Source organism: Python bivittatus, unplaced genomic scaffold (assembly GCF_059951505.1).
Source record: "Python bivittatus isolate LINGU-HERP-01145 unplaced genomic scaffold, Pbiv_v1 ctg000080_np1212, whole genome shotgun sequence".
Classification (NCBI taxonomy): Eukaryota; Metazoa; Chordata; class Lepidosauria; order Squamata; family Pythonidae; genus Python; species Python bivittatus.
This window is the reverse complement of record NW_028277035.1, coordinates 84,233,479-84,247,582: the sequence shown is the minus strand read 5'-3', so window position 1 is coordinate 84,247,582 and position 14,104 is coordinate 84,233,479. Positions and strand designations below refer to the sequence as shown.

General features: G+C 35.9%; 1 protein-coding gene across 8 annotated transcripts in view; it reads right to left on the bottom strand.

Annotated features, from left to right (window-relative positions):
• The window catches only part of CFAP20DC (CFAP20 domain containing), a 193,720-nt gene that overhangs the window by 168,585 nt on the left and 11,031 nt on the right, over window positions 1-14,104 (bottom strand). For 4 of the 8 annotated variants that reach the window (XR_015794990.1, XM_088134439.1, XM_088134442.1 and 1 more), the window contains exons 2-4: window positions 13,655-13,736; window positions 6,842-6,931; window positions 5,562-5,655 (exon numbers count right to left, since the gene is read on the bottom strand). Coding sequence is in view for 6 of the 8 variants with exons in the window: in XM_088134439.1 (XP_087990565.1) it covers window positions 5,562-5,655; window positions 6,842-6,931; window positions 13,655-13,675 (205 nt within the window). In the remaining 2 variants the exon portion in view is untranslated. Of the gene's footprint in view, window positions 1-5,561; window positions 5,656-6,841; window positions 6,932-13,654; window positions 13,737-14,104 lie in introns of those variants that run through there. The other 4 variants (XM_088134444.1, XM_088134441.1, XM_088134443.1 and 1 more) reach the window with 4 other exon arrangements.

Below are 14,104 nucleotides of genomic sequence, written 5' to 3'. Positions count from 1 at the left end.
TTATTATTTCTGGGAGCTCTTAGTGGACTTTTGCTGAACAGGACTGAATTATGAATTTTTACAATTTGTTTATTGATAAGAGATGAGATATGGGAAGAAGAGATCTTTTTTTATTATTGAAATGCTAGAGAAGATGTTAAGTTACTGAAGATGTTGATACTTATTTAGAAGGAGACGCGAGTCACTTTTTCATATTTCTCCTTTTCTTATTTTTTTTCCTTTTTCCTTTTCTTTTTTTCTCTCTCTTTGCACTTTTCTTTTTCTTTTCTCTTAGTTTATTAGCTTTTTATCTTTATATTTGTAAACTTTAATAAAATTATTACACACACATACACAAAGAAAATGTTGAGCAGACCCCATGGTCAGGTATCTAATAATTTATGGAAAATTTACCCAAATTGAGTAAATTATATCAGTGCTTTGTTGTTGTTTTTTAAATCATTTTCCTAGCATCTTTAATCTTAGGTAAGGAGTACAGTTAAGGTATGTGTTAATTGTGAGCCGCCCAGAGTTGCTTAAGATGGGCAGCCATATAAATCTTTTAAATAAACAAACAAATAAATTCCACTGCCCACAAACATAAAAGCTCTCCCTGAATTTTGCTTCCAGCATGCTGTTTAGAGCAGATTAAGACCGTCCTCATGACAGCAATGGTGTTAGATCCTTCTTGTCTGAAAGAATGGCAGGAGTACCCAACTATTTTTTAAAATATCCCTCTAAATTTTTGTTTCCAGAAATATAACCATTTCTAAATTAATTTAAATGGCCCATTTCCTAGATTCTTTTCAAAATGCAATCTGACATAGGGTTAGGATTATTTTTAAGGAATGTTATATACAGGAAAAATAACTGTATTTACTGAAAACTACTGCATATGAAGTTACACATTGATGTGTTGTTACAACAGCATTTGTTATTGATACTGTACCAATAAATAGTGGCATTATGACAAACAATGATGTGACTATAAGATCGGAATATTTCTTCCATCTGAATTTCTAGAATTCTCAATTTACTTACTAATGACACTAGATAAATACACTATTAGTGTTTGGCCACATTTTTTTCAGCTCTTGCCAGCACTTATTTTGTAATGCAAAGGGCTCAACTCTGCTCACAGGTCATACTATAGTACTCTCATTCAGCTAAGATACGGATGGCTTGCCTATGAATTTAAGGGCAAAGGAAAATCAACCAGTTCTTATTATGGAACTTTATAGTCTCCTTTTCGCAGGCCACGTGTAAGCATTAGGTCCACAGGTATACTGCATGTAAGACTACACTGCTCATTGCTAATCACGACACAGGTGATATTCAAGACCAATATTAAATATTCAAGATATTTAAAACAGCAGTTATTCATAAAGTGGTCAAATTGTATTGGTTCTGCTTGTTGAGGAAGGAAGGTGCTACATTTTCACAACCTGGAAAGCACAATATTCATTAAACACAAGGATTTTCACATAACAAAAGATAGCTGGGATTCTACACAATTAATGTACTCTGTCCTTGTTGAGCTATATACTGTTCACTGAGGGCACTCAATAAAGACTTATGATAGTCCTTTCAAACAAAGGAAATTGTGAGAAAATAAACATTTGAGGAAAAAAACAGTGAGGTACATATCTACGACAAAACTTGTACGTACATCTGAAAAATGCAATTTATAAGAATTCAGACTTTGCAATAATGAAAAACACATGAAACAGATAATTACTGTTCTTTTTACAGTAAGCAAAGAAAGAGATTAAAGACCCTCATCAATGAATACATTGATGTTACCTGTCATCTTTCAAGTTGACAAAATTCTTATATCCTGTTAAACTTGTCAACAAGAAAACTTCTCAATTAAGAAAATAAGTGTTATAAATTGCTGCATTTGCTTCTATAGAAAGGGGTATCTCATTCTTAAATCCACAGGACATGTGCATGCCTAAACTACGCCCTTTTTAAAAATAATTCTGTCCCACTTTTCTTCTAAAGCAAGGAATTTACTGTCTGGCTGTGGTTGTAGCTCAATATTTTCTTCAAAAAAAGTACCCCTCTAGCCACGAAAGGCAAAGATAAAGTGTTCGAAAGAAGCCTGAACTAAAGAACTGGCTTGAATGGTCCTTCTAGTAAACAAATGTCTTGTGACTGGTCATGTCGCTTCTGAAACCAATCTTGCAAGGAGGCAAAAGTCTCCCATGGCAGCCATTTTTCTGAAAATGCCCAGAGTTTCTGTAAGTGTGCTGTATTGTGCCTTTAACAAAAACCTGACACAATAAGTGAGTGTAAAGCAGCCCTTTTATTTCTTTCTACTGCCTTTGCTTGCTCTTCAACCTTTCCTGTTGCTTATTTTTGTACAACCTGGTAATAAATATTTCTTTCCTTCAGGATTTATTTGGGTTTAAGTAAGTGGCCAGCATCAAAGAGCATCAGAAACTTGTCTGGATTCGAATGGAGAGTTAGTGCAGCAGCACCTGTGAATATATACACTTCAAGGCCTCCTTTTCCACTTATATTACAAGGGAATTTATCCCAGCACGGGAAATGCTGGGAACAGAAGCTTCATTTATATTTGGCTGCAAACAGGATGGTGGATTTCTGTAAGAAATAGTAAGTTGAAGAAATATTTCTTGTTACACCGTGTGGAGAGGGAGCTCTAACAATTTATAATACTATTTTTTTTCCCCTAGACACTGCGGTTCCAAATTACACTGAGGAATTTTTGTCAAAGGCTAGAATATACTGCACACCTTGGAGGAATGCTGTGTTTCAATATTCTTCATTTTGGAAGCATATGCACATTTTGGGAGACACTATAGAAAAGTTTGAAATAGAATTCAAAAAGGTCATCAATGATGAATTTTAGTCAATACCTGTTGACACAATGACAGGTTTGTAATCAGTATAAAAGACAGAAAAATAAAGGAAAGTCTTCTGAAGAAGTCTAACCCTATCCTATGCAGCTGAAGTAACCAAAACCCTGTACAAAACAAGGACAATTAGATTAACATCCACCAAGGAGTTGTCCACAGTAGAGATCACTGGAAAGAAATGGGAAAAGGCTCCTATAAATGTTTTTAAACCTGAGAAATTACAAGCTAAAGGCAGCTGTAACCAAAACCGAATAAGTCTGTGTGGTGGGACAATAAATCAGCCTTGGATTTGTTTTGCATTTGAGAAATTCTGTCATAAGTAGGGCACAAAAAGTCATAAAGTATATAAAGTCAGGTCACTGAATAGTAATGAAAAACAATACAGTGTTCGTGGGTTAGATATAAGCGATTTGTTTAATGAAGAATTATTAGATTGACCTTGAATTATAATGTAACTCAGAAAGCTGGATGGTTTACTGATTTAACTTAAAAAGGGATTGAAGTGAAATTTAAATTTGATACAGGAGCTTTGCCACTGAAAATGTTTTGGGAGTTGCGTGGCAAGAATAGCCTGCTTAAGAATGACCTAATCCTTATAACTTATGGAAGAGTCTTTATGCACAATTGTTACTAAATGTGAAGCCTTAAAGATAAAAACTATATTATTGTTTTGTGATGTGAATTTCCTCTCTTCTAGTATTTGGAAGGGAAGTATATGAAGCTTTGGCTTCAGTGTATTTGAGCTCTTAACACAAGAACAATTGTTTGCTTTCTAATGTTTTTTTATGGCCTTGGTGAATTTGAAGGTCCTTATCATATACATATTGATCCAGCAGAAGGCTCCTGTCATACATGGATATAAAAGATAGGCAATGCTTGATAGATTATGTGCCAAATGGAAAATCCAGCAGTGATACCAAGTGTTACAGCTCCCAAAGAGTTTAGTTATTACAGAAAAGAAGAATCAAGAGTTTAGAATACATTTGGATTCGCAGGGTGTAAAAAGGTTTGTGAAATGTTAGTGTTACAATATCCCTACAACTGAGGTGGTCTGGGGTCATCTTACAGGCATAAAATGTTTTTCTATTCTTGATGAAAACAATAGGTATTGTCAGGTGAAATTCATCATTGTCAGAATATTCATCACATTTATGCATGTTTCACTACATCCTTGGGATGATATTACTTTCACTGTTTGTTGTTTGAACTTAACATTTTCTGAAAAAGTGTTCAGACAAAAAAAATGAAGAAGCCTTAGGCAATATAAAAGTGGTATATATTAGAGATGTACCAATTCAGAAATTGAACATTCCAGAGAAATTGGAAATTGCTAAACGACCCCTACAACTGCATGGTCCAGGGAAGATTCAGCATGGTCTGGAAGGGGAAGAAATTTGTAAATTTTCAAGTCCCTGGTGTATATGATAGTGGATGATATTATCAAATTTTACATCAGTAATACATGCTAAAAATATTAAATTTAGTAAAGATAAGATTAAATTTATACAATTCTATAAAATATATGGGCCACATATTAACTGCTGAGGGCATTCTCTTTTGTGAGGTTAAGACTACGGCTGTACATGATATGGCCCAACTGCAAGATAGACAAGGTTTTCATATTTTTAGGATCTGCAGAATATCTGTCCAAATATGGCCCAAAAGAGGCAAAACTGACAGACAGCTCTTCATGAACTGGAACAATAATTTTGTTACACACCCGTTCTTCAATGTTTTGGTAACAACCAACTAGTCATAGCACAGGCACACTCCTCAAAGGATAGTCTTAGAGCATGATTATTTCAAGAGAATAAGGAATGAGTGGCTCACACTTCTAAATCTCAGATTTTATCAGAATAGAATTATGTGCAATTAGAGAAAAGACTGTTTGCACTTCTATATGAAATGAAGTTCCATTGGTATGTTTTGGACAAAGGTCTACTAGTTCAAACTGAACATAAGACTTTAGAAACAATATTTTAAAAACCCTGTTGGTGATGTTGATGCTCACTTAACAACATATGCTTTTACATTTACAGAGATATTAATTTACAATAGTATATATTCCAGGCATATTCATATACTCCATTGATACACAATATAAAGCTACAGTAGGCTGTCCTATAGATGACAAAGGCATGTAGTGAACGAGAGAGAGTAGTATATGCATAAAACATGCTGGCTATGGATCCAGAAGAAAAGCTTTCACAAAAGAAGCTATGAAACAATTCTACATGTCTCACCCTGAATTTTTTTTTTTTTAAATTTTAATATTGAAGAACTATAGCTAGAACTATAACCAGCCAACTATTATTCAGTTAACACAATACTAATTTAACTAACTGCTAAGGCTGTGCATTACAAAAAGGTGCTTCACAAAACATGTTAATGCAATCAAAACATCTCTGCAAGAATCATTTAACACAACTACAACCTTTGGCATGACTGTGCAGCTGCTTCAAAGGCACTTTCTATCTATCTGCATGTTTGTGTGGTTGAACAGTCAATTCATTTCACTGGCAGCATTAGTGAAACATACAACTGGGGAACAGTCACACGAACCTTCTGAAGGGCAAGCCTGCTTTAAAGCTTCACGAAGGGATGTTTTGTTCCTATTAATACACTTTGTGCAGAACTTGTTCTGAAAACTGTGCACAGCCTACTATATTTTATGACATTTTATAATACTTTTATACTTACGAGTTTGCTTAGTTTCCTTTGGAAGCTGCATCTTGTTGGTTTGACTGCTTCCTTCCAGAACAAAGACGAAGCCTTTCACTTCCTTATCGTATTCCTAACAAACCAACAAAAAATGCATCACCATCAAAATGTCCAATTCAGCTGAATAAATACATCAACTGCAAGATTTATTCGTCATCACGCCTCCAAGCAAATGACAGAAATGGTTAGCCACACTCATACTTTGCAACTGTCAAGATGAGTGGCATGTTTGGGTTAGCTCAGGAATTGCCACCATGCTTTAATGGTATTTTATAAATCTAGTACAAGTGGAAAGCTGGGGCATTAAAACAGAAGGGATGCAATGTCTGTGCTTCAGCCTCAAGAGATAATGTATGCTTGAATGCACGGCCCAATATTGTATAATTCTGAAAATGCACACCAGATCCACTGAAAATAAGCCTTATTTGTGAAGAATGGAATTGCAGTTAGGATGTCAGGACCATCTCCCACTTAGTATGTCAAAACATCATCCTCCATTTCACTAACATTTAGGATATTTATTTGGCTAGTTTTTCTGCCTTGACAGCAGCCTGCTATATTGAAAGAGTTGTTTGCTTCACCACAATTTCCACGTTGAGAAAAGCCTGGGAAGTTTTACACAATTAGTCTAAGTAAAACCAAACATTTTAATTACATTTAGGAGTGACTAACCTATTTAAGATGCTGACTTCATGAGGACAGCAGCAAACATCACTTTCCCTCCATCCTCCTCCCCTCCATTTCTTATTTTGTGAAAAAGCCTGGAAATACCTGATATCTTGAAAATTTGCTCAAAACTTTGTGCACTTTATTTGGTCCTAATAAGTATATTTCCTGACTAGAGATGTTCATTTTCTTAATAGACCAGAGTTTGCTTTGTTATATAGAAAACATAAAGACTCAAATTAAAAAAAAAATCTTTATCTTGTACACCACCCAGAGTCATGTGAGATGGGTGGCTATATAAATTCACGAAATAAAAATAAATAAATATCTACACACCCTGCCCCCAGATATATTAAAAACTCACAGAAATAGACAAAAGCCTAGGAGATCTTAAATAGTCAAAAACTAACAGATCTTATCTGCATGTAGGCATCAAGTGCTAATTCCTTTGGCCATTTATTCTGTCCTGATAAAAGGAATGATAGCGACATTTTCATAGTTAAGTCAAAGCTTTCATGTTTTTTAAAATTTTAAGCTCTGTGTCCATCTCCTATAATTTATAATCAAGCTTTTACCATCTCTCCAAAACATACTTTCCCTATTACTGAAGGATTGCCAAAAATTTTCCATTTGGTCCCAGTATTCTTGCCTTGAGCACTGAAGATTTCAACAAACGGGCCACCCTGCAATTAAAAAAAGAAAAGATCTTTCCCACTGTCATATGAAATCAGCAAGTATAATACTTAAATCATGAGTAGATCCATTCAATATTCATTCCCAGAATGAATATCAAGTATCATTATAAGCTTATTTCATTGGTATGCTCAACTGGCCACAGAAACTGGGAATGCATTTCACTAGTTTATACCACTGAAGTAACTGCACAAATGAATCATGTTGTAGTAACTTTCTGTCTTTTTTTTTTTTTTTAATCCTAGTGCTTTTCCTGCATGTGCAGGGTCTGCTTTTTTTTTTTTTTTAGATCAACCAAATATTGATCTGTTGGTTGCGACAGAAACTGACTGACCGTATTGTTGCCTGAGTCTGATGTTGGGGGCTGATAGAGAGTGACTGGCCCAAAGTCACCCAGCTGGCTTTCATGCCTAAGGCGGGGCTAGAACTCACAGTCTCCTGCTTTCTAGCCTGGTACCTTAACCACTAGACCAAACTGGCTCTCGTTGTAGTAAACTTTCCTTGTACTATAATGTGGTTGCCCTTGAAAAGTATCCAAAAACTTCACCTAGTCTGAATTAACCAGGGCTCTCTAAATAGAACATATAATTTGCTAGTGTTGCATTATTATCGGCTTTCTCTGAATGTGATCAAGATTCTGATTCTTCTCCTTAGAGTCCTAAACAAGCCTGATTGTCTATGGGCCTGCCTACTCCAGTAGAATCTGCCTGGCAAAAATGTGTAGGCAGAGAATGCATGCTGAAGGTTCTCATCTCTTGTAAGCTGCAATGGGAGGGAGCCTGGTGATGAACATTCCCTGCTAGGGTCTCCCCTTCGGTGAACTAGCTAACCACCTGTGAACCAGCTAACCACCTGAAGTGAGAGAAGGTTTCTAGGATGCTATTAAAATCTGGCTATTTAGAAGACCATTTGAAGCCTGAGGGACTGATATGAATGAAAGTTATCTAGGATGAGGGATGGGAGCTGATAACAGTATTGTTGCATTGACTGTGTATTCTGTACTTATTTATTTAAGATACTTGTATGTGTGCCCATTTAAAACTAGAACTCTGGGCAACTCACAACCATAACGTAATTTGTTTTTGATATGTATTACGCTTATACAGTATTATGATGTTTTGTATGAATGAACTTGTAAGCTCCTTAGGTCTGACTGACTGTAATGGCACAGACATCCAATGTACTGTAGGTACACATATACATACATACATAACATCACAATGTTTTCCCACATACACCCCTCATATATATTCAGATCTATTATCAGAGGTTCTTCTTCAATCCTTCTTGCTATTTTATGTTACAAAAATATAGAACTTCTGATTCATGAAACAATGTCGAAGAATTGTCCCGTCTCCAACCTACCCTTCTTGGGGAAGGTTGTTGAAAAGGTGGTATGCTTACAGCCCCAAAGGTCCCTAGAGGAATGGATTATCTAGACCCCTTTCAGTTGGGTTTCAGGCCAGGTTATAGTGCCGAGATAGCACTGATTGTGCTTGTAGATGATGTCTAGTGGGCACAGTGTGTCTGTCCTAGTCCTCCTTGATCTCAGTGGCTTTCGATGTCCTTGATCATGGTATCCTTCTGGACTGGCTTAGAAGGTTAGGAGTGAGGGGCACTGTTTTATTGTGATTCTCCTCCTTCTTCCAGGGCTGGTTCCAGTTGGTGTTGGTAGGTGGGGAAAGGTCTGGCCCTAGACCTCTGCAGAGTATGGTTCCTCAAGGTTTTACTCTTTACCCACTATTTAACATCTACATGAAGCTGCTGATTGAGGTTATTTGTTGGCACAGGGTAAAGTACCATCAGTATGCTGATGATGTTCTGCTATAAATTTATGCCTTGGGCTGCCCAAGTGATATCATCAAGGCTTTTTCCCAATGCCTGGAGGCTGTGGAGGTCTGGATGGGGAAAAGAGGATTCAGCTCAACCCTAACCATAATGGGGGTCCTTCAGGACTCATATTCCCTGCTTGAGGAGCAAGTAGCAGCCATGGTCAGAAGGGCCTTTGCACAAATCCATCTTGCATACCTCTTGTGCACATTCCTGGAATAGGAGGATGGTCCATGGCCCATGGTCACTTATGCCTTAGTCATTTCTTGGTTGGACCACTGTAATATACTGTCAAGGGGATGCCCTTAAACAACATTCAGAAGCTGCAGATGATCCAAACTGCGGTGGTGCCAGTAGTGTTGAGCACACCCTGGGACGCCTATGTAACATCACTGCTTTGCAAGCATGCTTGCTCCAAGTAGGCTTCTGGGTACAATTTAAGGTGCTGGTGGTTACCTATCAAGTGCTACATGGTACGGGTCCAGGTTATTTGCAGAACCACCTATCCCCAACTGTGTCTGTCCATCCCACCAGATTTAACAGTGTGCAAATGCTCCAAGTCTCTTCTGTGAAATAGTGTCACTTAGTGGGACAAAGGAAGCATGCCTTCTCTATCACAGTGCCTGCCCAGATGGCCCCGACCCAGTTAGCCTTTCAGAAAGCCTTGAAGATCTGGCTTTTAACTCAGGCATTGGGGCCAGTTGTTAGTTGGGCCAGGCATCCATGGGATTTTGATTATGGGACAGTTTTTGGTTAGACAATACTACTGTTTTTATGTTACGCTGTAATTTATATTTGCTTTTACTTTAAGGTTTTTTTTGTTGTTGTTTGTTTAGTGAGCTACTAAGAGTCACAAGGTTGAGTTGGGCAGCTATATAAATTATATAATAAATAAATAAATACATATATTTATACATAACATGATTTAAGCATAAGTGAATAGATATGATTTACGTGTGTAGATATAGAAAAGAAAGAAGGCAAAGTATGAGAGAATTCATGCAGGATATAAGGACATTAAGAGGTACAGAATGTGGGACAGATCATTCTTTGGAAGTTTTAACAGTCAACCTGGGGAAAGAATGGACATGAAAAGGAAGGGAAAAGTAGAAAAGTGAAAAAAGAAAAAGAAAAAAGAGAGCATGTAGGACAAGGAAGAAAAAAAAGAATAAAAAGTACTAGAAGATAAATTAAAATAGCAACAGAATGTAATGAAAGAAGATATGGAAATTGCCTGGAACAGTATGAAAAGAATTACATTACAGAGTGTCATAGAAGTGTGCAGTTATGCTAATAGGAAGCATTAAAAAGATGCTTGGTAGAATGATGAACTGAAAGAGGCTATGGATGAGAAAAAATACACATATAAGAGAATGACAACTACAAAAATGAGGATGAGAGAAAGATATACAATGTGTATAGAGAGAAAAAGACAACTGCAGAGAATGTATTGAGAGGAATGGTTAAGTTTCAAAGGGTGAGAAAATGTAGAATTCTGAAGGAAATGATGAATAGTTTAGGGAGTGAAAAGGGCTGAGCAAGGAGCCTCCAACAGAGTGAACAAAATTAAAAATAAAAGCAATGAAATGACTGGTGATGAAATTAAGTGAGGGAATGCTGGAAGGAACATTTTAGAGGTTAGCATGAGACTGATGGTCATACATCAAAGACAGGAATTGAAATGAATGCTATAAATGTTAGTTTCCAGAAAAAAAAGATGGAAGTCATAAATGCTGTAAGAATATTGAAAAGTAACAAGGCTGCAGGGGTGGATAATATGTTAAATATGGATTTGGTTTGCTTATAGACTTGTAGCTGTGGGAGTTGTTTAACATCTGTGTGAAGCCTGACAATTGGAGGAATGCATTATTGTTCCTCAGTGCACAAAGAAAGATAGCAGAAGTGAATGCAAAAATACAGATTTGTTCAATTTATATAGCACCCAATACGTAGTGTGACTTTGGGTAACTAATCTCTCATTCAATTCAATAAACAAAAAACATGAAAACAGAAAGTAGAAAGGCATAATGTCCCAGGCCACTCTGCACAATCACACCCCTTAAAAAACAGGCTCACCTAATGCTCAGGCCCAGAGCCCAAAGGAAAAATCAAGTCTTCAAGAACAGAATATGTTGGAAAGTCTGTGTGAGAATAAATGGAATGCTTAATAAATGTTTCTGGTTTGTGCAGGGAGTAAGACATGGATGTGTGATGGCCACTTGGTTGTTTAATATAATTATGTTTAATGTCTAAGGAATTGTGGTGACATTAGAGATGTGTAGTTGGAGCTGTGAATGCAGATGATGCTGTGTTGTTGGGTGAGAACTGCAATAACTTGCAGTGAATGTTAGAAAGATTGGAGTGGAGTATGGATCTGAAAATTAAGTTATCAAAGAAGGTGATGAATGGCTGATAAATGAATGTGGTTTGAACATAATCGTGAGAGACCAATATGAAAGAAGTATGTTGAGGTGAGTTGGACAGATAGACAGAATGCTTGAGCATCAAACTGCAAAACTAGTATGTGAAGGAAGAATGAATTACTTCAGAGCAAGGAGAACAAAAACCTGTGGTTGGTGGGATAGAGCTGATGAGATCCTTTAAAAGAAAGAAGTGAGAATTTTAAAGAAGAAAGGACAGTGTACGAAACTCTGTACAGTTGCGGTAGACGCAAGCAAGTTTTGTAAGAATAGAGACATACAGAAGTAACGTGAACAGTGTTGGTATAAATTAGTTTCAGCTCTATTTCCTTTCCTCTTATCTCATGCCTTTAATTTATTCTGTTTACTATTTCTTTCTCATTTTCCATGCTGTACAAGAAGCTGCTTATCTTGAAAGGGAATAGCATGATAGGTATGTATGAAGAACTACTTTATTACAGAGGATTTGTGACTTTTGTTGCTGCTATGTTGGAAGTTATATGTACATCTGAATAAGGGCATTGATGATTATTTGGGACTAATAACTGTGTGTTAGGATTATTTTTTGCAATAAAAATTGTTATAAAGGTATAAATAGGGACGTGTAAAGGTCATTCATTTGGGAACAGAATGTTCCAGAAAAGTCCCGAACATTCTTTTCCTCCTCTGTCCATTCTTAGGGTAGTTCTGCAATTTATGGAAGTAAACTGAATGGGAAGTAAATTGAGATGTCCTGGGGTAGTTCAGCCCTGAAATAAGCTGTTTTGTCCAGGATGTCATGTCAAGAACACCTTTCATATTCTAGAGTTCTACAGAACATAATATTTCTGAATTGGTGAGTTACATTTTTCTTTATTTTTATGTTTAACAATCATTTTAATATTAGTTCTTAAATACTCTGTATGTAGAAAATTGGGTATTTATTTTTCCATTTTATGAAATCAACACTTTGCACTGAATTTTGGAAAAAAAAAGGGAATAAATACATATGGCACTTATTATTTAATCACTATATAACTCCTCACGTTGAGAAAAAATAACTTGGAACAGTGGTATCATAGTGGCATAATATGTTCTATAAACCAAGTCCCAGTAACTGTAGCATTTTAGATGAGCCAAATACTCTCCAGCGTAAATTCATTACCAAAATCCAATCTGAAGGTTATCAGCTATGATCAATCCCACTTAATATAAAAGCTAGGCTAAAACAGTTCTGCTATTTCTACCACTCAAATATATAGGAGTGGGATTCAATCTGAAATACAAATAAGATCACAACCAATGCCAATGATCAACATCAGATCTGACTTTACCTGCAGCTCACATAGGAGATGGAAGTATTTTAGAACACGCTACAAACTCACATAAGGTGACAAAGAGGGACAAAAGGCCCCCTGTAAACAAGGTATGTACTCTAAAAATACACTTTGGAATTCTCTGCAGAAAGTCCTTTGCAGATACTTTGATATGGGAAAAGTTTATTTTATTTATTTATTAGATTTATAAGTTCCCTAAATGTTTGTATTCCCCAGAGTTGGAAGGGAAAATTTAGGCCACTGAGTCCATCCCTCATTCATTCACAAGTCCAAATTAAAGACCCCCCCCCCCATGTCTATCCAGCCTCATCAGTTATCTATCTTACTTGAGTATGAGTTTTTCTGGACTCTCTACAACATAATTCTATTAGCTTTTACCATATTAAAATCCAACTTGAAAATGTGTAGCCAACCCTATATCCACAAACATTTTATAATTCAGGCAAAGAACAATAAATAAGAAAAATGTTATTTATTTCTAACCCTTTTCTCTAAGGAACACAAGGCAGCATACCTTGGTGACAACCCTTCCTTTCATCCTTACAACAACCCTGAAAGATTGATTACACTGACAGAGAGTGACTGGCCCAAAGCCATACACTGGGTTTTTGATCTAGTAGATTTTGAAACTACCATTCTATTCACCACACCATGCTGGCCACTGTCATCATGCTTAATTCTTCTAAGACAAGGAGAAGAAATAATGTCTTATGCACTTAATATGCAGTTTATATACAAGGTGTATTAAACAGTGTTAAGCATGTAATTTTTATAAAATGGATGGTTTCAAAGTAATAGGAATTCTGCAGGTAAGGAATGCACTGTCAAAAATTTTACATATGCAATTGTCATCCACAATAGTTAATTACTTCCTAATTGTAATCTTGCCTTTCTTCAAGTTTTCAGGTTGGATCAGAAAAGTAGAAAAGGTTGAGAGTGACTAAAACTAATGATAAGCAATCAAAGACTCTCAAAATTTGTGGATGCCTATTCAAGTCTTCAAAGAAGAGACACAGAGAATATTTATATATCTAAGCACATTTTTCCAATACTACATACTATTCAGTAATAGTCTTTTCAACACTTCCATTTTTTTCTAAATAACACAGACAAAAAAAATAAATAAATAGAAATATTTCTCCCTTACCTGATATTCATTTTTGAACATTCTAGCAACTGATAAAATGATTTCAATGCATCAGCAAGAAATTTGGTACTTCTAAAAGTTACTGGGGAGGAAAAAAATATTATGTCAGATTCCACAAATTGTTTAACTAAAAACAAAGTAGGAATACGCTTCAATGTTGATTACTACTAGCACTATTCTCTAATATAAGAAGTAAAAGGAGTGTGTTTTTTTACTCTGAACTATATTCTGGTTGTTTTTGTTAATAAGTTCAATTGTTTTTTTTTTACAGTCAACCTCCTCTTACTCTATATATTAGTACTAAAAGAGTTAGGAATATAATGAGTTATATATATATTATTCCAAGAGACATTAAGAAACATAACATGATTACAGAAAAGTACTAAATCATTTTCCTGAAATCCCACTAAAGAATGTCATGAACATTTGAACAGAAGTATTTTTACAGGG